Here is a 27620-nt window from a genome sequence, read left to right on the forward strand (position 1 = left end):
AAGCACATGCAGAAAAGCTTCCTAAACTGTTATTCTTTCAATGAAAATACAGCTGGTTCTGCTTCAAAGGCACTTCTTTTCACCTGCAAATGGACTTGCTTCTACACTTATTCCTCAATTCATTGTCTTTTATTTGTGTCTGCAAATCTTTAATTGCCTTTAATTAGAAAGAAGTAAATTCAGTGCTTTAATCTTGCAAATACATTCAATCATAATTCTGTCTGGGATGAATACCAAGTTCTATTCACTGACTGATCTTTATAACAAAGGTATATAAATTTATTGTCCGTTTATATAGACCACATCAATTAAGCCACAATGGAAAACCAAATAGATAAGAGTCAAAATATTTGAAATGAGAAATGTGCAATCTAAATTTAATTACTCAGACAAATAATTTGAAGATGAGTTATTTACAGCATGCCAAAAAACCTGACAGATAGTTAAATTTTTTAATCACGCTACAGATTTAAAATTCCTTTCAACACTTTCAGTATAATTTGTAACAACCAACAAACTGCTGTCCTGAATCTTTCTGTGCTGGTATTATAGTCATACTCAAAACATTAGTAAGATGCTTTCCATACATTAGCAATCCATTGCACATGTTAAAGTACTGCTTAAGGATCAATAAAACTACAACTAGAGGGTACATTTTAGCTACCAGTAATAGTTTAACTAAAGTACCTTACTGTAACTGATACTGAAAACCATACTAAAATACATACATATCTAATTTGAAACTGGAAACAGATTGAGGCAAGATTTACTGACAAATGGCAAATGTGAAATCACACACCTAGTTAAGCTGAAATCAATTGGTTTATTATGATTATTGATATGAATTAGTGAAGGTGCCAGGAACCCTCCACAAAACACCACAGAACAAAGAGAACAAGAAAATGGACTTCTGGTCTTTTCAGGGTTTCCACAGTCTGACTTCAAGCATCCCATCCTTTTACCTGCAGTAACAAGGGTAAGGGAGAATTAGATCTCATTAGCATGGACAAAGGCCCAGGATGGAGGAAGGTTCAGTCATGCAAGACACAGAAGATCATACCCATTACACCTGAGTTCAGTTTTAGGTGATTGTTAGTTTAGGTCTCTCTTTACCTTCCATAGAGAGACTTCTCTAAAGAGTACACAACCTAAAGAGCTCCCTGGTGCTGCCTGTTTTACTGTCAAGAACAACCATAGATGTTCAGAACCCAAGTCAGGTGGGTTGGCTTCAACCCTAAAGTTAAGCAGAATAAATATGAACCAATAAATAGCTCTAAGGGATAAACAGAGAAGAAGAACCAGTTCCTACATGACTTTATTTTGTTTCAAGGCACTTACAGACACGGACAAATTACCTTTGAAGTAATTATCTTGGGTATTATTAGTGCTATAGAGAGAAAAATCATACAGCCACGAAGGGACCATGAATTGCATTGAAAACCACAGCCTGAATTGCATCCCTGCCCAGCCATGACATGTTGGTTCCCAAGCCAGTTAGCTATGCCTGTGCTATAGAGCCACTGCACTCTGTACCATAATTAGCACACTGCTTCTTCAGAACCGCTCCCAGGTACCAGCTATGGTGCTGCTTTAAGCTACAGTCTCAGGGGATAGGTTACAAAACATTCCTGGGAGTCATATGATCCATCCCTCTGCTCAGAACAGAGCCAGTTTTAAAACTGCATTCAACCTGAAAGTCAGCGCCAGTGACTTGGTCTGGGACCAAGTCTAGCTGAGCTTTTCCAGCTGAGTTTTTAGTATTTCCAAAGGTAGAGATTCCACAACCTCCCTGAGAAACTCCTCCCAACATTTAGTCATCCCTCTAGTAAAAATATTTTTCACCTACCTAATGAGAATATTCATATTCTAACTTGCCTTTTGTCCCATACTGTGCACCTTTGAGAAAAGTTAGGCTTCACCCTGCCTGTAGCCTCCTATTAAGTATTTGCAGGCAGCAATAACATCTCAGCTGAACTCTCTCTTCACAAAGCTGTAAAGACAGCTCTCTCAGCCTCTTCTTGTACACCCTGCACTCCAGATGGACATTCTGACCTTTACATCCTGGACTCACTCCAGTATGTCCATGACCTCCTTGGTTTCTTCTGCACGTGCACGGCACTTGCCTTTTTCAACTATCAGGGAATCACTTCTGTGGAATCAGCTTCTGTGGAACCGGGTGACAGCTGAGAGAGAATTTAGTTATAAAATCACATTGCCTGAAGTACCTTAATGCCACCATTGCAATGGAACTAAAGTGCACAAAGGAATTCAGTATGGTCTGCAAACAGCAAGTCAATGGACTAAAAGGGTCAAATCAGTTTGCACTACCACCAATTCCCTAACTTTAGAGTAGTTTGTTTTTTAGTAGGAGTAAAGGCAAGCCCTGTGATGTAAGAAAAACTGAGTATGAGCTCAAAACTCAGCTCTATCATCTCATACATAGTAGTACAACTTTTCTTTAAGTGCCTTTCTAAATGCCAACAAGTTAGGTGTCTGGCATGGGGAAAGAAGTGTTTTCTAAAGTGTTTTGTAACACCATCGAAAACCACAGAAGTACCTACACACCTGCCTCCTAAAGTGCATGAACAAGTATTTAATTCTATGATCTTTGAGAGATTTTCATCCAGTCATTGTATACTCACTGAATTATAGAATTTATTTCAACCCAGTGAAACTCTGTGAAACTCTACTCTCACAGAACACACCTTCAACATGCCTGCTTCATTCTGAAAGTAACTATTTATTTAGTAGTTGAGGAACCTCAGAAAAACAAGATTCCATGGGAATTTCAAGCCTAACTTCAGTAAAAAATCAGTTGGCAAACCACACAGCAGTAACAGTTTATAACCTCTGTCTGAGAATTGGCAACATAGCCCTAGCTCACATCTATGGAAACAAGATCAAGCTCTCAAGTATTTACTATTGTGTTTTGTGTTATGAGTGTCACACAGAAAAATTCAATGACCATTCTTTTCCTAGGAAGCAGAAGTGAGATTTTCTTCTTTTTAATTGCTGTGATTCCAATGGGAGCTTTTGGAGTCTTAGGTTAACAGAAAGATTTTTATATGTCTTATACCTACACAAGTGTGTGTCTGCACTCAGAAAAGGCATGAAAACCCCCCACAGCCTCTCTATTTTATTCAGGTTTAATGGCAGCTCAAATCACTGACCATTTTTCAATCTTGAGAGACGGAACAGCTTGACACTAATAATACATTTGCAAAGGACACATCATCATTTAACACAACATTAAGTGCTCAGGGACAACTTTTTACCGTAGACACAATGTGCTCTGAGCTCAGGGTTGACATTTAATGCTACAAAGATAATCCAACCAGTCATTCATGAGGGGTAAATTAATTTTCAAGCAACTATATTTCAGCTTTAAGCCAACAAGAAGGATGCATTAAAATGAATAACTTCATTTTATGCTGCATGCAAGATTAAAAAAACCCAAAATATAATGCATTCTTTAGTACATCAAAATATACCCATTTAATTATTGCTATCTTTCCCTGATTCCAAACCAGAAGTCTGGTAATATTTGTTAAATATAATATTCTGACTGGAAGCAGAAAATCCCTCAAATTTTCTATGAGTTGTCATGAAAAGCAGCGTTTCATTTAAAAGACTGTTTACATTTAAAATCTGTATTAGCCATACTTTGATTGTAACAAGTAATTAAAGACATACTTAAATTAGCACCTTCTGTGATACTTAAGGAATATTTTTAAAATCTACATAACTATTTAAGAAAATAAACTCAGGAAACCAATTATTACTAATGTACAGAACAACAAATAAAAACAATAAATCAGCTAATTATTCAGGGAATTTGTTTTCAATACCTGAGAATATAGTCAATTAACTGTAAGACTATAATGAAAGATCTGAAGAACAGCACTAAAAATATAGATGCTTACTACTACTATTTGATAGGCAGTCCTTTTTAATGCCTTTCAGTGCTAAACTATCTGTTGCAATCCTGTGCTTAAGTCCAACAGGTGTGTACCCACAGCCATTAAACAGTACTGGCTCCATGTAAAAGGAGCCTCCACACACAGGATGACAGCTCTTCAATTAACCTTTCCAACAATCTCGTTAACATTTCCTACTCAAACAGACAACTATGAAAACATTAAATACCTTTCTTAAAAATAAATTAACACAATTAATTTGAAACAGATCACTGGGTGGGTATTCAGCTTCTTTCTTCTCCACCTACATAATATATACATAGATTACTCTGTACATTTTGTACATGTTGTTTTGAGTACATTTGTACAACTTTGCTATGGAACAACTGCTTGCAGTTACACTTTCATATAAACAACCACATTTTAGTATAAATTCTGAAAATGAAAAAAGCAAACCAAAACTACTACTGCAGAGACTATTTACAAGAGCACATGGTAGCAGGTCAAGAGAGAATGGCCCCAAATTTGAAAGAGAGTAGGTTTAGATCAGATTTTAGAAAAAAAAAAATCTCTGTTGTGAGAGTGGTGAGGCTGGAAAAGGTTTCCCAGAGGAGTTGTGGATACCCCATCCCTGGAAGTTTCTAAGGTCAGGTTGGATAGAGCAATGAGTAACCTCATCTGGTGAGATGTATCTCTGACCATGTCAGGGGTTGGAACAAGATGAGGTCCCTTCCAAAACAAACCCTTCTATAATTCTGTGAAGTATTCACTATCAATGCATTTAAGAGCCACATTTTTATCAAACATTTGATGAGATGATTTTTGGGGACCAGAAGCTATTGTACTGTTTCTTTGATGATAAGAGGTGTGAAAAAGGCAGCATAAGGTGTGGTAGCAGAGACACACAGAAAACAATGAGTCTTTCTGCCTCTGATTCAGGCTGCACCCAGCTGCAATTCGGCTTACACTGATTTTATTAATGGTTAGCTGCAAATAGAGGAAATGTGATATATCTCCCCAAAAAGTGGAAACAGATCTTATTGGTATCTTTTATGTACATACTTTTCTTACACATTCAATCAGTTTGCCTGTGGCTCTACTCACTGTTATAAAGCCTTTCTCCAAGATTATTGCATAAGCACTTCTTACACTTACTCAGTTTGTAGGTTGAATATTTATGCCACAGTTAAGAAACTTGCCCTTCTTCTGTTGTATTTTATTCTATTTTTCCAAAATATTTTCCCTGATTTCTCAAATTCAGTTTGAATTTGCCTCATACTGGTATAATTCGCAGACTAAATTCATCATCCACTGCCAATTAAAATACTGGGTTCAGGCCACTCTGGATCCACTAGTAACTACTGAGAACAGCTTTCATATCAGTTTGGTACCCATCTTGCAGTAGCTTAATATTCATATATCTCTAGTTTGTTTACCACAATACATTGACAAGGTCAAGGTAAATAGCACCTCTTCCTCTTCCCCATCAATGCTAAGTTTGCTACTCTATCAGAGAAGAAAATTGAACTGATTTGACAAAACACATTGGCTGTTGCTGATCTCCTTGTTGGACTGTGGATCCTTACAAGAAACTGTCCCTATCTTGAAGAGCTTACTGTGAAGGATGAGGAAGCTGCAATCAATAATTTATGAATATCATATGTATGTTCCACCTGTCTGCTTGTCACTGTGATGTTGGCTTTATAATTACCACCAGAGGTTAGCTCCAATAAATGCTGGCCTGTGCTTAGGCAGGAAGGTAGGAAAATACTACTAATAGTTCTCTATTGAGAGCACTTAAAAACAACAAAGGAACATATAGACTGATAACCAAGCCATCCTATTCAGCTGTCCACAATCAAGCATATCCATGTAATAGATGTTCCATAAAATATCTTCTCTGCTCTTCTTATCTCTCCAACTACAGAGCCAGAAATTTCTACGATTGTCTTATATTAACTACTGTCATTTGACCTTGAACAGAACAGCAGCAACTAAAATCACTAAATCAATAAAGGAGAAGTCAGATACCTGCTGGGTTATGTTTTTTGAAAAAAAATTCAATGTATATGATTCTAGCACCAGGATCAAAAGGATTCTGGTCAAAAGGATACCAAGTTCCTTCATTCCTCACTGAAGAAAATCTGTTCAGCAGCCCTAGCCCATCTGAACTGTCAAGAAATTCTTGCAGATTGCATCTCTGCCATTAAGGAGGACCAAATCAACCACTGCCTGAAAAGTTTCTTCAATAACAGTAATTTTAAACTTCTTCCTAATTACTTGGGTGTGTATCATGCTATTGCCAGACAACACGACTTAGTCATTACCTAAAATGTTTGCTGAATAAGCACCATATCACCAACTACTGTAGCAACACTATTAAACCTTCTGGATAAAGAGTCACTGGTGTTTCAGGAGAGGAGGCTGTCTCTCTGCTGTAGCTGACATCACACTACCTGACATGTCCAACCTTATTAAAGGTGACTGAGGCCAGTCCCTGGGGCATGACACAGGGACTGTGTCATGTGGGACTGTGGCACCGCAGGAACGTGGAGTCATCCCTTCTCCCATGTCTGATGCTTCTCCACAAGCACCCTCCAAGGAGCCACAGACATCCACAACATCCACAAAAGTACCTCACTAACCTTTCTGCTGTAGGGCTTTGGTTAAAGGAGGAATGGTGACAACTTGTCCAGGAAGGGAATGACACAGTCTGTCACCCACAGCTTCTTTTTCCCAATAGGAACAAAGAGGCCTTGGAGGTGGCACGGAAAATCTGAGCAACTCAGGGAACAGACGAGGCCACATGAAACATAAAGAGGACTTTCACCACAAATACCACACCACATCTGTTTCTATCAGCTTCAGTTTTCTGTTCTCACACACAATAGGATGGCACTATTTGAACAGTATTAAAGCATGTATCTGATTTTATGAGGAACAAACAAAGCCTTGCAGTAAACAAAGATTAACAAAGTAATATGATGAACCAGGAACAGAGCACCAAAGACAGTACAGCTCAGGAGAAGCTAGGGCCACTTCTCTGTAACACCTGCTTTGTTGAGCAGAAATCCCTTTAAATGTTAACCTTAGACTTTGCTGCCAAGTTTACATTAATTCACCACTGGTCACAACTTGCTAAAAAAAATCTTCCCAGGTCTGAACCAAACAAAGCCTGAACTGGAGCTAGAACTTGTGGGGAACAGACTAAATTTATGGATTTAGTACAAGGGATGGGATTCATGCTGCTCATCTAGGAGCAGAAGATCTGCAAGAGCTGAGGGGGATATCCTATGAATAATCACAACCATGCTTGGAAAGCAAAAGGAAGAAAGCATCTGAGTAAGGAGACCTGCAAGAAGTCAGGCACCCTAAGAATGGCAAAACTGTGATCCTGAATACCTTAACTTCCGATCCAGTGTCTTATCCAGTGGATAATGCTATTCTCAGAATTGAAAATAAATAGAATGCTCTCTGGCAAGATGCAGTTATTTCTTACTAGTAAGTCATATAATTCTGGACCAGCTGTATATAACAAAGCCATCCTAAAATTCAAGGTGTAATTTATTAATTCTGCCTAAGGAAAAGGTTTCCAGTAATACTGACAGCATTTGCAGTTCTCACTTCAATGAAGCACATTGCAAAGGATGCTTCGTCAGACCTACATATCACTGTCACTCCAGAAGTCAATGCACTGACAGTCGTAGCAAAGGTGGATGTCACAGGATACTGCGAAAATGATTATGTAAGATAGAAAAGCAGATTTTTAGAGTCTCACTGCAATGCAAAAATCAGAAGCTTTTAATGGAATTAGCCAAGAAGGGAACATCTCTTGTACACATCATCATCATCCTTTGGGATCCTAAAATTACTTGTGAGGAATAATCTCTACAACTCACTCATAATTTTAGCATGCCTAAGAACTACATATCTTCACTTCACCGGTAATTTAAACTTCTTTCCTTCAACAGAAACACCACCTGACAGGTCGTAACTAAAAGTGAATGACAGCAATAGCAGCTTACTTAAAAGTGTAAAGGAAATGCATATTTATAAGCACCCAGAATAATGGTTTATGGACCTGAGAACTAAAAGTGTAATAATGTCTTGAAGGCATATTAGGAGACAGAATTTTACCTTCAAGAGCCAAATCAGGCTTCTGTCAGTGATGAGATGAGTGTTAAGATAATAGGATAGAGGAGGCTGGCTAACTTTTAAATTTAATTTTTCAGACCTTCAACTCCATCCTTTTCCCTTTCTGAAGGCTCACAGAAAAGGAACTACACGTGTGCATGTGTACAATGGCATCTTACTCCTAACTTCGGGACTGGATTTACTGCCTGACAGGTGAATGTCTGGAATCCTTCACAAATACTTCAATCCAAAATACACAGTGAAGACTAGCTAGGCTTTCCTTCAAACCTGATCTTTAGAAATACAATTTTGTCAAGTAACTTGTATGTTTCATTTTTTCCAATAACTGACATCAGAGTGATGGTAATGATTTAATCTGAGACCTTTTGATTTTATTTCACCATTTGCATCAGCATCACTGCTCTGTTGATATTTTAATGAATAAAATCAGTTGGTTTCAGTAATAGCCTTACTTTGAACATCACTATTTTATGAATTATTTAAATAGTGAAAGGCATGTATTACGGCAATCTATTTAAAAAATCAAGGGTTGCTTTCAGTATCCTTTTTTCCAAATCTTTATTCCACAGGATGATCTTTTAAGTATGATGTTTCTTGTAGGAAACATACCAAACGTAGAAAGACTGTTTAGGGAAAAATTCTACTGTCTGGAAAACTATTTGATTAGATCAGATAAAGCATGAAGCTGTCTTCTATTCCTGAATCTTTCATAAAATTACTGTATGACCTTGGGAAATCTCTTTTCCTTGCAAGACTTTGGTACTCATCAAAAACTCTTGAGATCCTAGTCTAATGGTATAATAGAAGTAAAAAAAACACTCATGAATGTTATCTATTGGAGATGATTCTCTGATGGCCTATATTAATTTATTTTTAAAGATTTTAAAATTACATTTACAAATATAATGAGAAATAGTTAAACAAGTACCTGAAAAAGTAACTGAATCTGCTACTGACCCTTAAATTCAATTTCTTATTCATTAAAAATGTGTGTTAAATATTTATAAATCCATGGACAAAGCAATTTCAGTTTCTGGAATTAAAAGCATACAAAATTAAACAGAATTAAACAGACAACTAACTTTTAGCTATGCTTTGTTCCTCACAAACTGTATGTGGGCATTGCTCTGATCACAAAGGTCCTATGTGCCACCCCTTGCATTCCCTTGATGAAGTCCCTCTGTCTAGAGTCACCTAATGTGGTCTAGCATGTGACACAAGACACAGACATCAGCCATGCACCATTAGGTGGCCAGTTAAACTCCTGTGAGAGAGTCCTGATGCAAACCATCAGCACAGAGAAACCCCCATCTCCCAGGTGGGCTCCCAGCAGACAGGACAGGCACTGATCTGTGCAGATTAGAGTTTATTTGTAAACTCTCTGAATGGTCCTCTGTTGGCATTCCTCAATCTGGCTGATTCTGTTCTTTAAACACACCAGAAAGGACACTTTCATTATACATAACATGCAGAGTGAAAAATAGTCAATACATTTCTTTTTCAAAGTAATTTTTAGCTCCTTGCAACCCAGAGGTTTGTCTCGCATTTGGAATGAAATGTTTCTCTGAATGTCTCATTTTGCAGATAGATAGACAGGTAGATACAAGAACACAGAACAACAACAAAAAAAGCCACACACCCTCCCTATGGCCCATTTTTCAACAGCTCCATTCTTCAGAAAAGACACAACATCACTTTCAGTAACAACACGGTCCTTGTGACAGACATGCTTTTCCTAGAGCCAAAAAAAAGCCACTGAATCTCATTATGTCAGTTCTAAGAATTTAGCAAAGGGTTTTTGCAAATGCAGAATAGACAATGCTAAATTATTAAAACAGTATTACTACAACATTTGAGTTCAAACACTTTCAAATGGCAGCCCTAGCTGACACACCAGGGTGATATGTCAGTGACCAACAGTCCCCAGACATACATGTGCCTTCATCACTTTCCACTCCAGGTGTTTACACTGCTATAACCCAGTCTAGCCAATATATCAACCTATTCCAAGATTTACTGAGAACAAACCCCTTCCAGTGTCCCCCACACTGGTGTCCACTTCCAAGATCTGAGCAATTCTGTGGGGAAGATTCCAGTAACTGCTGTGCACCTGCATGAATTTCTTTCAAAATGTGATAAACTAAGGTAAAATAATACTTGGCAAATTACTGGCTTTGCATATGCTATGTAATAAATAGGTGGAGAAAGAAAACTCCACCTAAAGAAACCACCTCAGTCAGTGACACATGCAGTGGAGACAGCACATATTACCATGCCCTTATGCCACCACCTTTGGCGCCTGTTGTAAACTGTTTGAAAATCTTCCTTTTTACTTACTAAATAAAATATGTTCCTAAGTTCCTTGTCAACCTACAGACACTATGTGTTTTTCTTTTCTGTCACTCCCTGGAGATGAGCTAATTGCTAGAAGTATGTGGTATGAGCTCCTTCTGGTTTCCTACTGAGATTTTTTGATGACAAAATGCTTGTGTCACATCCACTGGGACATGCTGTAACAGCTAGGACCAATGGGTACCATAGGAAAGTCCTGTCTAAGATGTACAGCTGGGGATCCTCTGATAAACTGCACACTATACTTCCTACTAGACTTTTAGGTACAGCACTTCTGTAATACAAAGAACAAGAAGTGCAGCAACACCAAACATACACTCAACAATTTATTAAAAAGTCCCCAAAAAAGAAAAAAATGATGCTGTGGAAATATTGTGATAGCTTCACCACAATCTCTGTATTGAGAGCACAGGCACTAAAAAACAAAGGTTAGTACTATGATCAAAATGTGTTCCTTCTCCTTTATCTGTCTCCTATCACCACGAATTTCATGTTGTCTCCAAAAAAAAAAAAAAAAAAAAAAAGGAAAAACCAGTGAAATTCAAGATTATGTTGTCAGCTCTCCTGAAATCTTAATTTTGGTAAAAATATTCAGTAATAATTTTTCCACAAGTAAAACTTCAGTTAGAAAGTTATGGTAATCCTTCCAAATGCATTCTCTTGCTATAAATATCTATGAAAGCTGCTCCACTTCACAGTGAAACTTTGTCCATATGGAACAGATGACTAGGAAGGACTTAGTGAACTACTGAAATCCAGTGCTTTGCTAGGGAAGGCACATGTATCATGCTGTTTTCTTTAAAACTGATCATAGAAAACGATCAGTTGGAAAACAAGTTAGAGCTTTCAGTTTGGGTTTTTTTTTGGGGGGGAAGGGGGTTAGTTGGTTGATTTTTTTTTTCCTTAGCCTACCAATAGGACATTACCCAAGAAGCTCAATCTCCTATTGGTAAGAAACTGCCTTCTGTTTCCTGTTATGTTTCTTTATGAACAATTTACACAGTTATGGACTGAATATATATGGACTGTGTCTTTTCCATGCGTTTACTTGGGAAGTTCCAAAAGGAACCATATTTGTCTTAATTCATGTTCAGCTGTACTAAACAAGGCTCTTCTTGGTCTTCCCTAGTAGTTCTTTCAGCATTTCTTTCACTTCCAATTCATCTTTCTTAAACACAGATGAGCAAAACAGCACTCAGCACTTCAAACTCACTGTCCCGACTACCCTATTTAATGGCTTTAATATTTTTTATCATTAAATACATACAAGGATAAAGTACACTTTTTTCATGACCACGAGTAATCACTAGGAGCAAGGGAACCTTTCCACTAAGATTTCCAGCCAATGAATTGATATCACTGGTTGTGAACTAGCTGGTCACCAACGTGCACAGTTCTTTGATACTGCTTTGGCCATAAACAACAAATGGTGAAGGAACATAATTATAATTAGCTTTTCCAGCACCAAAATGTTATTCATTTTATCCTCACACTTATGGATTGGATTTTTCTCCCAGTTACAAGGATAAGAATCTGAAATAACTGTTAAATTCAGTAGTGTGATACCTGTCCCAAATTTCCACCACGAGAAAATCCAACCTTCCTACTCATGGTCTCTTGACTGTAGGAAGTGTTTCTCTGCAGACTAAAAATTACCTGAAAGGTAGCTGAATAAAGCAAAAAAAAAAAAAAAAAAAAAAATTAACACCAAACTATGCTTTTAATTTCTCTTTTTTTCATCTGTGATAGAAATAAGATGAGGAAGACAATGTATCTGTGGGATACATTTTTTCTGCTTTTGTAAGAGCCAAAATGTTTTATTCTCCCTCTCTGAAGAATCCATGAAAGCCTTTCCCTCTTTTGTCCTTTTCACGATGATTACTCATTAGAATTTGATAATTTTCTCTACACAAACATGAGTTATATTTCTTTCTTCCATTAATTTGGATAGAAGCTCTTTCATGGAGTATATATGCTACAATGTCTGTGGTTTTCCAAGCTGCCTATCAAGACACACAGAGCCTCCTGTACTACAGACATGAGTCTTTCTTGTAACTTTACCAATCTTTTCCATCTGGTATTGTACGTAACAGGTGGATTTTCTGAGACACTTCACACTATGAAGTATGTTAAGGATTGTACCTTCAGTTCTATTTGATTTGCAATTTATTCAATGTTTCTCTCTGTGCATTCTAGTTTGCACAGTCCTCATCTATTCCAGAAAAGACAGCAGCAGATCTTTTCTGTAAAAGTATTTCTTCAGAGACAACCCCACTAGTTGGGGGCTGCCATCTCACTCCACTTTTTTCCACTGCTCAGTAGGCAAAACACCACTGTACAATACCCTGAACATTATGGAAAAGGCTGTGCCAAAGCCAGGACTGTGTTCAGGCTTTGTTATGCCTTCCACACATAGGAAAGACAACATCATTGCTCACTGAAGACAGTGTAAAATACCTCTAAAAATACATGGATTTAAACTATTGTAGTTATTATTCATAAATTAACACAGACTGTAGGCCTAATCTGACCAACAGAGGCCACTGGATTGAGATCAAAACTGATTCTGTGAAACTGAGGGAAACTAACACAGGGCACGAATCCTTACGCTTCCTAACCTGTTCCATCTGCATGTTATATGGAGTAACAATTCTTCCAAAACTCAGCTGACATGTGGCTTGGCTTTGCAAAGTGTTCAACAGCAATACTAGCTTATGGCACTTGCTGGCCTGAGTTTTGCCACACCAGTTCCTGCAGTGTGCTGTCCTGGCTTTGATGTGTATTAGTCGGTGCAAGCGGCCAGATGACGAAGCAGATCAGGGAGTTCACTCAACTCACAAACTGCTCAGCACAGGTTTTACTTCAAACTGGATCAAAATGGCATACAATCAGCTCTGCCATCCCAGAGGATGGTATACTATATACTGTGACATGGTGGCAGGAACAAAGAGAGAGAGGTAGGTGTTGTTAAAGGTCACTTTGTAATGTTGAACTGTACCCTCTGAATATCAGGTTGCAGGTGCACCAATATTTAGACAACGTGAACAGGAACTGGAATTAAAGGGGATGCCCACTGCAATTGTTACAACAGTCTCTGATATGTGCCCACTGTCACTCTCTCACAAGTAATTCCTACAAATGGCTTAAGAAGGAACTGAAAATTGCCTGGAGCAATTTTCTATAAGCAATGTGCAAGCAGCCACTCTGTTTTAGGGATAAAAGTACCATCAGGGTATTTGACCTCTGTGCCAGAAAGCAGTACAATTCTTCCTTAACCTACAAGTGCAGGCATGAATCAACAGCCCAAACTCTCACCATTCACCTGTTAGAACAGAAGCCTGTAGAGATTATTCTTACATATCTCCACTCAATGCCTGCAAAAGGCTCCATTTACATTCTACTTTAACTTAAAACTTCTCCCTGCTTTTCAGTTCACAGTGACTGCAGGTCCCTCAGGCCAGGTCTAAACTGACAGCTGCAGACTTGTTCTGCCTGTGATATGAACTGGTAAGGTGCAAGCAGGAGATGCATTGCCACAGTACACAGCATCATGGCCAGGTTAATTAGTGCTGATAAGACACAGGTCAAGTCAAGGACTCTGCTCAAGAGGCCCAAAGCTGAAGGGTTTAATACACAGTGTGAGCTCAGACTTACTCAAAATAGCTTCAGTAAATCTGGGCCGTGCTCTTACCAGTATGCTGTAACCTTGAGCTGAAGGGACTATGTCTAATGCTGAGACACTGTTTCACTCCATATGCTAGTTCATTATCCAGCTCCTCTCTGTTTTGACTGCCAACAAATAATGATGTTTTTCAACACTTCTCCACTAGGAACTGAATGCACAAACATCACATCATAAATGCCACCCAACATCTGCCAGGCAGTTACCATCTTCCCATGACTATCACCTAGGCTGAACCTGAGCAAGTGATTTACTGACAATCTGTGTCACATCCTCTTACCTATCACACCCTAGATCATCCAAACACCAATGCTTATGAATGGCCCACAGGTATTCGGTTAAAATATAACAAGAAATAATTTCTAACAAAAAAATTCCCCATGTATTCTAAAATTATTGTTACTTAGTTAATGTAAAATCAAATATTGCAACTGAGGATATCAGTTTTGGTACAAATCTTACAGCACCAACACAAAAATGCTGATAATGGTAAGATATTCACAGAAAATAAATTAACGAAAAGCCAGGCTTTTCCACTTTGCCTATCTAACAGGTGGTCAAAATTCTTGAAAATACTATTGTTTACTCTATGAGTTATTCTAGAACAGTATCAGTAGCTGAGCAAAATTCCCTCAGCTGGCGCCATAGTGAACAGGGTATCTATGTATCTGAGATAATGACAAGGACCAGATTTCAAGTAAACTACTTCAAAAATTAAGCAACATATTAGTGACTTGCCTTATATTATCTGTAAATTTATTAAGTGAAACCAGAGTGCTCAATTAGGGCAAATTATTTGTTTTCCTACATTTCACTTATTGTAGAGCTCTTCGTTCATTTCACGGTGCTTTTCTGTACTGATTCAACCACTACATGAATGAAATATCTCAAAATAACTTTCAACATGTGAATACTTTCAATAGTGCTTATTTTAATCAGCCTTAATCATCAAATAAAAGCTAGTTACATGTTTGAGATTTTTGTAACTGTAATTCAAATCAAGCAAATGCCTTTTCTTATTTTCATTCTAGCAGTTTGAGCTTCCTAAGACCATTCTCCTTCTGCCCTGTAACTTCTTTCCTTATCCAACACTTTAAGCCTGCAAGCAACATGTAGAGCTGAGCAGACAATCCCACAAATTGTTCAAGACCTTGAAAAGCACAATGTAGCCAGTTCCTTGTTTTCTTCCAAAATAAGGCATAATACAAGCAAAAGCTTCCACTGAAAAGAAAAAATATTTTTATTATAATCCAGTTACAGAAATCCATGACAACATGCAATTAATGGACTGCATGATAGCAATCACTAATGTGATTCATTACATTCAATTCATTACAAAAGCCAGATGACTATTCTGCGGTCATGCTTTTCCTGAACATGGACATGTACCATATTCTTTCAAGGCCATAAATAGATGCAATACCTGGTGAACTATGTATGCATGTGGTCACATCCTGAAGCATGAAATACAAAAATTCCTTCAGTTAAACATCTTGACTTGATCCAACATGACTCTTATGTCTTTCTTCTTAGACCACTGCCCCTGCAATGCTTGTCAGACTCTTTGCTGCCTTCATTCCTGCTAGTCCAGACAGGGGAGCAGCAGCAGAGAGCACCACTTTCCAGGGTAGGACAATGGCTGGACTAAACTGCACCCAAAAAACCCAGAGCTACTTCTCATAGCATTGTAGCTAAAGAAATGCAGTTACAACTATGAATTATGTTCACCTTAAATATCTACCAAGCACATCCTGAGAGATGCATCTGTGCTGAGCATTTCATTCTCATACTTGTTCCACTGCTTTGTTATGACGAAATGAGAGGAAATCCACTTTGTAGCTCACTGCCCAACTCTCCTTGTATTTATATTAATGCAATAGCACCTACAAATATAAGCACATCCACCACACAGAGAATGTGTGTATATGAACACCATACACACCGAAAAATTATGTCTGAGATTTTTTAGAAATGAGTGCCTAAAATTAGATTTACATATTCACACTGAGATGAGAGTACTTTGAAGTCCAGCTTTCACACATGAGCTAAGATTTTCAAAGCCTGGTGAAAGAATTTCTAAAAATGTTAAACTACTCTGCCTCTGAATGTAATACATACATGCTTATATGTGTCTATAGTGAAAATGCTATGTATTTTGTAAAGGATTATAAGAGTTTTTTCTCAGTTGACTTTGACTACAGAAATTAATTCATTGAAGAACTGAATGAAGGTGAGAGTAAGTACAAACACAAATATGTAACATTGCAACAGCCCTGTAGACACCGCATACCTTACAGGAATTGCAAGCGCTTGAAGTAACACCGTGCTGAAAGCCAGTTCGGCGACTGGAAACATGTCAAATTTCACTCTCATTTACACCTATACCAATTTGTAGCAACTCCACTGAGTGAAATGGTGATATTGCTGATGAGATTAAAATAAGAGCAGACTATGAGCCTCCATCTGTATAACAGTACAATACAAATGTAGTATGAACACATAGTAAAAGTAGTATAATCAAACAAGCTCAAAGAAACTTTTGCTGTGAAGAAGGGATGGGAGCCAAAAGTTTAGATAAACAACCCTTCTCCTTAGCTTCTCTTCAAGGTGTGTGAACACATTCCTGCAGTCTTCTGGATCTGCAGCCACCCCTCCCACTCTTGCTCAGACTGAGTCTATGTCTGCTCAACAAATGGAAACTAAATAATATCCTCACATATGTAAGTACATATCCAGATCTACCATCACCTTCTATGCTTTCAGCCAAGGCAATAAAACATAGCTCTGCAGCTTTGGACTTAAAAAATATGTGATCACAAGCTGCATGTGCTTAAAATTCATCATCAGTCTTCATAGAACATATTTAAAAACATCCCAATCATCACAAAATGTGGATTAAATTAGAATAGCCAGACTAGGCTTTGCTTCACAGCAGTGTTTTCTTCAGCTGCTCCTGCTTCAGTTTCCAGAAAGTGATTCCACTGGCATAAAATGAAAATCAGAACAGCACTAACTGACCAGAGGATGTAGTTCATTTTTTTGTGACACCAAGTTCATCCTTCAAAAAACCTCCTCCCAAAAAAAAGGAACTGCACATGGTATCAATGGCCTATAACTGTGAAGTACAAAACTCAAATTCCAAAACTTGCCAACAGTCACACATAATAGCAAAAGGAATGCTTTTTTTCTTACTTCTCTTTATTATGTGCTTAGTAATAGATTTTTATTAGAAAAATTCAAGACAGCAAATGTAATGCTCCATATGCAAAAAAAAGGTTCACCAGAACTGCTATTTTTGGGGTTTTCTTTCAATATAAATAAACAGTAGGAGAAGACTTTCTGAGTAGTCAGTATTTGTTTCCCCTCCTTTCCTTTCCCACACTAAACAGACAACTGACATTAAAAAAAAGGAAAAAAGTATGACTAGTTAAAAAAATAGACTGGAGAATTTTTATTCTATTGACATCTGTCCTGCTTATGGCAGAGGAGAGCAATCTCAGTGATGTATGTGTTGCCTTCTGGTTCCATGCCTTTTCTTAAAAGACAACAGATAGAGGAATTGGTGCTTTGTGAGAAATAGGGAAATTTTGAAATTTTCAGTACAAATTAGGTCCAAACATTTTTTGCTGTTGCTATTATTTCAGAAATTATATCTAAAATTTTCAGTCTGATAATAAGCATTTCCTGATCCAAAACAACTACATTTTATGTCAAAGTATGCAACATATTTCAAATGAAAGTATCAAAACGTAACATTTTCCCTCTTTTTAAGCGAAAAAGGAAGGCTGATAGTGGTCAAGTTTTTTTGAGTATGCAATAGCACTACTCAGGACAAGGAAGATAGAGGCACACTAGGTCCATAAAAACACAGAGAAGGTAAACAGTAAAAGAAAACAGAAAAGTTGAGGTGGTAAGAGTAAAGACACCTCTTTAGCAGTAGGGTAGGCAGAAATGGCAATCTGCCACAAGAAGGGCTTCTCTCTGGAGACAAGAAGACAACAGGTCCATGCTCCAGCTGGTAGCTGGAGGTGGGAAGCCCAGAGATGTTCGTGCTGGCACTAGTCCCCAAGCTCTTCTCCATCTCAGGGCTACAGTGACACCACAGCCTCAGCCCTAGGATGAGGCACCTTTCTTCTGGACAAGTCACCAGTCTCCACACCACAGACATATGTCACAGCATACATCACAGATTAGACGTTCACGATACACAGAGTATCACCATACAATTTCAGAAGGCTTTAAGAGTGACATCACATCACTTCAGAAGGCTGCAAACATCTGCTCTTCTTATTCTTTAGCCCAGTCTTTTATACTCCTCATCTTACATGCATTGTACCTGTGTGCCTTCTGTTCCCTTTGGTGATGGTCAGTGCACCTCAGCACTCCATGGCTCATTGCTTTCAATTCTGTTCACCTGCTTTTCACAGCTGGGGATTTGGGATGAGGCTGGCTGCAGCCCCACTCCCAAATACCACAAATTGTGTACCCACATACCTACAAAGGCCCAGCTTTACCCACAAAGTTTTATCTGTTAGTTCAGGAGGGCACTGCTCTCTCTACTCCTGTGCTGCCACAGCAGGACTCAGGACTCCTACCCAGTCCCCTTTCCTGCCCCATGGCTCCACATGTGTGATGCCAACGAGCACCACCTCCATCACCAAGTCACCACACTCACTCTACCAAAGTGAGTAGCTTTGTGCTTTCCAAAACAGAAAGAACACATTTTCATTCATAACTTTTACTCCTTCCCAGGGGATGTGAGGAGCCTTATTTGCTCCAAAGAACCCCTGGGCTATGCCTGTATACGCTCTATCTCCTAAAAGATCAAGCTGGCAAGTCAGGAGATATAGAACAGACAATAGGCAGACCTTTAAGTCTACAAATTGAAGGTTGAATGATTGGCAAACAACCTCTCCTCATGAAAAATTATGCTACAGCAACACAACAGTAATGGGAGCCAAAAGTATGTCTATTCCTGATTTGTAGACCAGGTTTTAGTTATGCTATAATCCTCTCAGTATGCCTGCTTAGGATCCCACAATCACACAAGTCATGAACACTACCCACAAATCCTGCAGCTTCCATGCCGAGCAAGCGACACACCAGATGAAGAAGGATGGAAAATATACATGTGGAATTGTTCTGGGAACTTAAAGCACACATAACAGTAAACAAAGCAAATATGGTACAAAACCTGTTGCTATTTTCACAGCATTTGTGGAGCAAAGCTGCATAAATGCAGAAGGATGCATACTGCCTCACACCTTTCCTCAGACTCCAGCAAATTAAGCACAGCAGCACAAACAGCAGCAGGGAGACGGAAATCCTCTGCAGAAGAGCTTCGCTGTTTGCTGCTGCACTACAGGTACATATTTGGGTATGTGAGTGAGAGATGAGCAAGAAGTGTTAAAATGACTTTTCCTCATGATTTCTTCTACAGCCTTGGCTGCTCATGGAGATTTGAACAGGGAAAGATCGATCACTTGGTGCCATCCTCCCTCCTCCTGGTGCAGCTAAAGCCAGTTTGAAAAGGTTGCTGTGGTTGACCCCTGTACACTTGGGGCTAGGCTTCACAAAGCCATTGCCAGCTTGGTCTGATAACTAAAAGACTGTCTCTGCTCCCCACTGAGAAGGCAGTGCCACTGTCAGATACTGGAGCACTAGCTTAAGTGGCACTACAGACAAATTTTGGCTGGTGTCAGGAGAGATGGCTGAAAGCCAGCTGACAGGGAAGAACAGTACCAATCTCTGTGCTGGGGGAATCCTCTGAAAATGCTACTGAAGCAAACAGCAACTGCTAGTGGCACAGAGGCAAACAAGACACGAGTGATCCTGTTCTCATGGAGAAGAGAAAAAGGCAAACGGCTGAACTGAAGTAATCAACACGAACTTGAACCATGGCACAGGGCAAACATGTGGCACGCCGTATGGAAACTCAGAACAAAACAGAAAGCTTGGAACAAAATGAAATTAAAAATCTGCTCCTATCTCATATTACTCCACTAAACATCTAACTGAAAATTTTGCTGGAAGTTGATATGACTTTGTGACATGTTGTTCCTTGAAGGCTGCCATTTTCAATCAAAAAAAGGTATGAAAAATGTTTCAATCTGGTTACCTTCTATCCAGCACGGCTAGAAAACGTTAAGTTGTAAGCTAAAAAATAACATCACACCATTAGTCAGCAAGAGATAGCTGTTCAGCCAGCATCTATCATAATGTTTTCAACAGTCCATAGATACCAAATGCCTGGAAAAGAAGGCCAGTAATCACTCCAAGCATAGATTTTGAGCTTTAAATGCATTTGATGAATTTTTTTTTTTTAAAGACAGGCCCTGTGCAGCCTCACTTTACTTACTGTTCCTAGATATAATCTACCTTAGAAAGGGTGACCAAATGTCCGTCTCCCAAACAAATGAGCCTGGAGCTTTAGGGTGCTCTGTGTTCTGAGGGATCATCTGTTGAACAGCTTCACATCCCTGCCAAAGTACCTAAGTGTCAAATCTAAGTCTTAAAGTATGACTTCATTAAAAAAAAAAAATCTTTCTGTGTAATTTCTAGTAAGTACTTGAATGCAATCAGGCCAAGAAGAATCAAGAGGAGTTAAAATGAAGAATCTAGAGCATCTCTCCTATGAGGAAAGACTGAGAGATCTGAGAGTACTTACCTAGGAGAAAAGAGTAGGTTCAAAGAGGATTTTATCAGTGTATAGAAATACTTGAAGGAAAGGTGCAAAGAGGACAGAGCCAGGCTCTTCTCAGTGGTGCCCTGCGACAGGAATAGCAATGGGCACACACAGAAATACATAAGAAAAAAACCTTCTACTTTGAGGAGAGTCAAACATAGGAAGAGAGGTTGTGGAATTGCTATCCTTGGAGATATTTAAAAACCATCTGAACACTGTTCTGGACAACCAGCTCTAGGTGGCCCTGCTTAAGCAGGGCAGATGGATGAGATGACCTCCACTGGTCCTTGTCAACCTTAACCATCCTGTGACAAATGGATGAATTATTACCAGTTAAGCAAAACTATATAAGAACAAAAAAATCAATCAGCAACGACAAAAAAACCCCATAAAAACCCAAAAAACAACACCACTTTTATATTCATTAGGGCAATATTGGATTGCATTTGTCAATAATACACCTATTTGTGCTATAATACACCTAATGGCATAATGAGACTAGAGGGCTCACTCCACCAAGCTCAGCTACCAGGACAAAAGATAACCCAAAATGGTTACACATAAGACTCAAACACACCTGCAAAACTTGAGTTTTAAATTGTAAACACACATTTTCAAACTCCCCCTCTAAAATTCATTAAGTTCAGAGGACAGATTTCCACTGGCAAACTCTACAGCGGTATCAGTGAATGACCAGAGTAGGAGCTGAAACAACCATTATCAGAGCAAAAGGCAGAGCACAGTCCATTCATGCTCTCTGTCCTCTAAGGAGCATTACAATCACAGAAACATGTCCTAGGTTATGTAGCTTATTTGCCTGCCAGCATGAGATTTTTCCCTACAATAATTTTTAACATTTGCTTTCACCAACTTAAGAGCAGTGTGTCACATCTAAAGAAAATGAGTTTTCTATGAACACCCCCCCTCATAACCCTAGCTCTTTCACCTTGAGAATGCACATTGTAAACAACACTTTTTCCCCCAGACACTTGTTGTTTTCTGCATATTTAAACAGATGTGTGTGCTTAGCAACTGTAAACAAAGTCATTTACTCAAATAATTGTGTACAGATTAAGGTATTTCATTTTATATATAAACTTTCAAAATACTGTAACTCTTTTATATTATTTAACATACAGAGACAGAATCCTCATATATGGATTTCAAAAATAACTCATCTTTGCATTTAAGCAAAGAAAGAGGGATTTGCCTTTGCTATATGAGTATCTATGTGAAGGTACACGTGTGCATGTACGTACTCTGTATATGTGTTACCTAATAAGTATTAGTCAAGGATAGAAAAAGTCCTAAGGAAAAAAAAATAACATGTTTAAAATATCCATTAGTGTGAGAATAAATGCAGTTATACAAAGGTCTGTAACATTCAGTGTATCAAAAATTGTTATGAATGAAGAAAGTATCTTGTTAAAAATGCCCATATATGAAATTAGAGACCAACAGGAAAATCAGGAAAGTTTCAACAGTTCAGAAATATTGTGAAGCCACTTTGCTGCAATATTTCCCTAGTGTTTCCAAACAAACAGCATACACTTTATCTGAAGTCACTCAAAACACTGTCTTCAGAAAGCTGAATGACTTACTCAACAGCATATACAAAATAAAGTTTTTGAAGAGAAATGCTACGTTTTGTTACACTAGCAGGCCTTGCTGGGAAAAAAAAAAAAGTTTTGTTTTATTATAAGTACACAAACTTTTATTTCAAACTCTTACCTATTTGCTTTCTGTACTGGTCAACAGGAGTCCTTGATGTGGAGGCATCTTTTCTACCCATTGTTTTCAATCCAAAAATCACTGTCAGTATCAGAAAAAAAACACAAACAAAAAAAAACCAAAAACCACAACATTATTTCTAAATAAATTACTAACAAAATCAATTGCTTACAATATCAGAAAAATGGTAACAAGCAACATTTACATGATTATACACAAAGACATAAGCCTTCCCAGAGTACAACGAGACACTGGAGTTAATCATCACTATTCTGAAGACTATTAGATACATTCTAAACATACCTTTTTCTCCATTGCACGGGTTATTAACATTACAGAATGCCTGTTAGTTTGAATGAAAATAAAGAAAAAAGAAAGGATTTAAACTGATTGCACTGTAATTCAGCATTTGGTGCCACTGTAATTCAGCATTTGGTACCACCAATTACATTCCTATATAATTTATTTCTTTAATAAACCAGGGAATGAATGCAGTATTGTGAGCTGTTTCCATTATTGAAAATACATTTACACCACACATAGGAGTCGGAGGCAGGACTAGGCTGTGTGCATCCACAGGTGAAACTGCTCAGGAAAACCACCTGCAGACGAGCAGGTATCTAAAACACAGCAACCACACTCTCTCCTATTTTCCTGCCATGGGCTCTAGATATCTGTGAATGAATAGGAAATGGAGAACAAAAACTGAGAGCAGGAGCTGTTTGCATTTTACACCTCTTGGGCATGGTAGTGATAGCTTAAATCACCTTCATTGCATTTAAGTAACAAACAGCAAGACTCTTGAATGAGATTCTCATGTTGCACAGTCATGTTGCACACACCTTCACGAGGAGGTGACACTAGCACTGCACAAGGAACTGCATAATCATCCAAAGATGTTCCTTCTGGTATATTGGTGCTTCCACACCATTCATGTAACTGAACAAGCATCATCTGAACGCTGCTCTAGTAAATTCCTGATATATCTTTTAACATGCAAAACCTTATCGTTTTATACTCATCCCTCACAGGGCTGCCTCTCAAGTGGCAGATACTACAAACACACTCATTTCACCTCTTTTTCCCTGGTTACGAAATAACTGGCTGTTACAGTCATGCTTACTGCTCAAAATACTGGGTTTTAACCATTTTAGCTGGGCTGGAGACATTACTCACCACAGTGACGATAAGCCCCACCATCTGACTGCCCCTACAACACAAGAGTCCCAACATAAACACCCACACTCATGAGAGGTCTGATGTTTTCAAGAAGTGTCAGATTTACTGTTCAAGCACAGAAGATGCACAGCAGCCAACCCCTGCCTTTTCCCAAGTGGCCCTGGCGAGAACCATGCCAAGGGCAAACTTCGGCTGAATCATCCTGGGTAGCCACAAACCATGTGCAGATTGTGCACATATGGCCACAGGGTTATCTGCAAGAGTTGTATTTTTCTGTTAGGCATAACCAGCTGTGCTACGGCAAGAGTCCCTGGTCGCTGCCAAGGCACGCTTCCTGGGAAGTGCAACCCTGGAAGGCACTGAGACGCCAAACCACGACCCAAAAAGCATGCCATGGCACTGCTGAACACTACTGCCAGCATCCCAAATTTAAAGCAACCACCATTATTTTCTCTGTAGCTTCAAACATTATTTGAAATACAGCTGCAGGAATGATGCCCACTAGTTATTTGTTCATTTTAAAACCACAAATTTATAATTTTATATTCATCTGTTCTGTAGGAATTACTAGCATTTAATGTCAAGTGACAAATCCAGGCTCCTTAATTTTATTTGTGGAACACATGGCATAAAATGAACTGGGATACTCCAAAGTCTGCAACCTTTTTTAAAACTTATTCAGGAATAATAGCAAGGTAGAGAAGAGTGCCACTAGTTTTCAATCTGCACTAAAAATCCAATTATAACATTCTAATTTTTCCATACATTCCTTTGGTTCAATTCAGAGAATACTCCCTGTTTTATGTAAAACACGGTTGCAGTGAACTGTAATTCATTGGGTTGCATTTCTTCCCCCTTCTATTATTCTTCACAGGACTGGGTTGTATTTCCTAACATTCACATCATAATAATTAGAATGGAAAAATAAAAGTACAATTTGAACTTTCAGCTAACTGACGAGGTAACAGATATATTTTTACACTGCAAAACTAGTTCTTGGCTTTTTTATGCCACTGTTAAGAGACTGTTTTGACTTGCCTTTTGCAATTTCCATAGTCTACTAATGGTTTACAACAACACATCAGCTGTGAAAGATGTTTGCAGTTTTAGCAATGCCAATAAAACAGAAGAAGAAAACACAGGCAAAGATTATTTCCTGACTTAAAATAAGCCACAGAGATCGTGTTTGCCTGCGTGGCTCAGTGTCACTGAGTCTCGCATCTAGAACTCAAGTCCTCTTTGTTCTTCAAAGGGATGCAGTAATCATCATTCATTTCCACTGCTTTGATGGTTACATAGCAAATGCCTGAGAAACCCACGGAGACATTGGCACACAGAGCCCAGTGTCTAATAAGACAGCTATTTGCATAGAAGATCAGCCACAATTTAGAATGTGTTGTGATAGATGCGGAAAGGGAATAACAGGTCTATATGTTTGAAACTGAGATTGTTTTCACAATTTAATTCCTTGGGGACTATGGCTCGTCACCTTCTCTTGTAAAGAATCCCACATTCTTGGGCAACTTGCCGTGAGCTAGATTTAAACTAAAATATAGATTAATAAGAGGTAATATTTATTACTTATGAACCTTGCTGTAGGAGTGGTTTTCAATGCAACTTTCTAACCATTTCTTGATACAGAAAAAGCCTGAAACCTTTGTGAGTTACAAAACTAATCTTCCCCATTTAAAATAAGAGCAGTCATCCTACAATAATAGGTCATCTTTACTGTAAAAGAAATTTACACTCAGGTCTCTGACCCTTTTGCTGCTTCTGATATCAGCAAATGGAGGATCTTCTTGAGGTTTCTCCTGTATTTCTTTGCCAAACCAAAGGGGTAGGCAGCACGTCATGCTGCATGCATCCCAAGCAGCCTTCAAGTCCCTGAAGTTTTAATGATTACACAATCATTTAAAAAAACATGTAAAGGAGCTTATTACTGCTCATTTTAATGAAAATACTTGATAAGTAATTTCAGATAATATGAAAGCAATGTGAGCCGTCCTCAACTTTCATGCTTTTATAAAAGATGGTTTTAAGAAAACAAAGCGAGGTCCCAGTGATTTTTTCTTTCTGCTTCAGAGATGCTACAAGATTAAAAGACATCTTTGTTTTTGTGGTACCCTTCACTACTTTTTCACCCCCTTTGGCTTCCCCTCTAGTAATTCACCTTTGAAAGTTACACACTCAGAAAAACACTTTGTTCTTCTCTTCTTTTACTCCTAAGCAGCGGCTGATAATAATTAAAACACATAATAAATTGCTTATTATAACCTCTGTCAATAGCATTTGGTGAGATAAAAACCAGTCCTAAATGTCCACTCAAGGTCTGGCTACACTTTAAATCCCAATTCAGTGTTCTTGATGTATACATAGTATTTTCTGCACCAGTTAAAAAAACTGAAGAAATTAACATTATTGAAATAGAAATTTATTATGAATGACTTTAGAAATACTAATAAAAAGTAAGAATAGGATCTCTATATACAGAGATTGCACTTTGTACATTATTGGTGCAAAGAAATTATTAATAACAATGATAAACCTTGAAATGTAAATCAGCGTGCACTTACAGGACATGCATATCTGCCTGTGTACAAACTTCCTTAGCAGCAATATCTGACAGCATGTCTGCACTCTCCCAGTAGGCTGCCTAAATATTAACAGTGGGCACATTAAGAAATAATCAATGAAATTATTGGTTTTGTAGCTGAGATATAGTTAGTCAGCTGAGAGAAAAGCAAGTAAAACTTCAGGACAGAAAAGAACTACTACAGAATGTAAAACTACTGAACCAAGTCCTTGGCATCTGTATATATGCAGAAGTTCCTCATCTTTAATTGCAAATAGATACCTGCCTTGAACATAATTCTTTTTTTGTTTGTTTTGCTGGATGTAATGCAGGTTGATATCTGAACTCATAAATCGATTCATTTTTAACACAATTCAAAGACGCTAAGAAAACTTACTGATATCACTGAAGGAACTGGTCTTCCAGTCTACTCCATAGCTGATAGTTTAATAACTAATGAACAGTAAAATATTTACAAGTTACAATAAAGCAAAAATAGCCTTTTATCTACCTCAGATAAAATTCAAGGAGCACATCAGATCATCTGGAAACATCAAGTTATCCCAAAAAACTGGTAGCACTACATTTAAAGTGGGAAGCCATCTGCATGTAGGTATTTTGGAAATTGTTGCTGCTGGTTATTATAATTGGCTTTTTTTTGTTATTGTACTGCTGAAGTACAGTAACTAAGGTCTGTCTACACAGCAGTGAAAGCAGCCTGCGGCCAAAATTGCTGAAATAATCTAGATTAATTATTTAGCCATACTGTAGCCAAGAAAAAGAATTTTAAAAACTTTACTACTATTACTATATTAAAAAAACTTTCTACAAACAAGATACATTAATGTTCTTTTGGTAAGCCTTACAGTAGTCTTCCATTCCTCTGAAAAGTCTCTCTCAAAGAAAAGAATGAGATTATTATTTCCAAGGAAAGAATCCCCTGCCCATGCTGCATCATGCAGAATCTATCTCTGCTTTATCTGGGGATTTATTTATTCTTCTGTTAATAAAAGGAATGCAATACTTCTTTACTTAATTTAACCTTGAAAGCAGCAGAGGTGATTTAAATTTAATTAAATTTAGGAAAATTAATCAAAAACACAGGATCCATAACTCCAGTCAGAACAGATATTAAAATAATTTCAACATTCTACACAAGGACAACAAATACTGTACCACATCCCTAGATTCAAACAATATAGGAACTACAACTTTTACTCAGACATATATCAGGCTGTTTCACAGCTTCATGTAAGCACTAGGAACTAAACACACATTATTACTTCCAATTAGTACCCTCTGCACTACAGGGAAAGGAGATGCTCTGTTGTTTTTTAGCTATACAAT

At 38.1% G+C, this 27620-nt stretch overlaps 1 protein-coding gene across 2 annotated transcripts in view; it reads right to left on the reverse strand.

Moving 5' to 3' along the window:
* The window catches only part of TRIQK (triple QxxK/R motif containing), a 61133-nt gene that overhangs the window by 19960 nt on the left and 13553 nt on the right, over window positions 1-27620 (reverse strand). For both annotated transcript variants that reach the window (XM_038128321.1, XM_038128322.1), the window contains exon 2: window positions 22523-22603. In XM_038128321.1, coding sequence (XP_037984249.1) covers window positions 22523-22583 — 61 coding nt within the window. In that variant the 5' untranslated portion in view covers window positions 22584-22603. The remainder of the gene's footprint in view (window positions 1-22522; window positions 22604-27620) is intronic.

Source organism: Motacilla alba, chromosome 2 (assembly GCF_015832195.1).
Source record: "Motacilla alba alba isolate MOTALB_02 chromosome 2, Motacilla_alba_V1.0_pri, whole genome shotgun sequence".
In the NCBI taxonomy this organism is placed as follows: domain Eukaryota; kingdom Metazoa; phylum Chordata; class Aves; order Passeriformes; family Motacillidae; genus Motacilla; species Motacilla alba.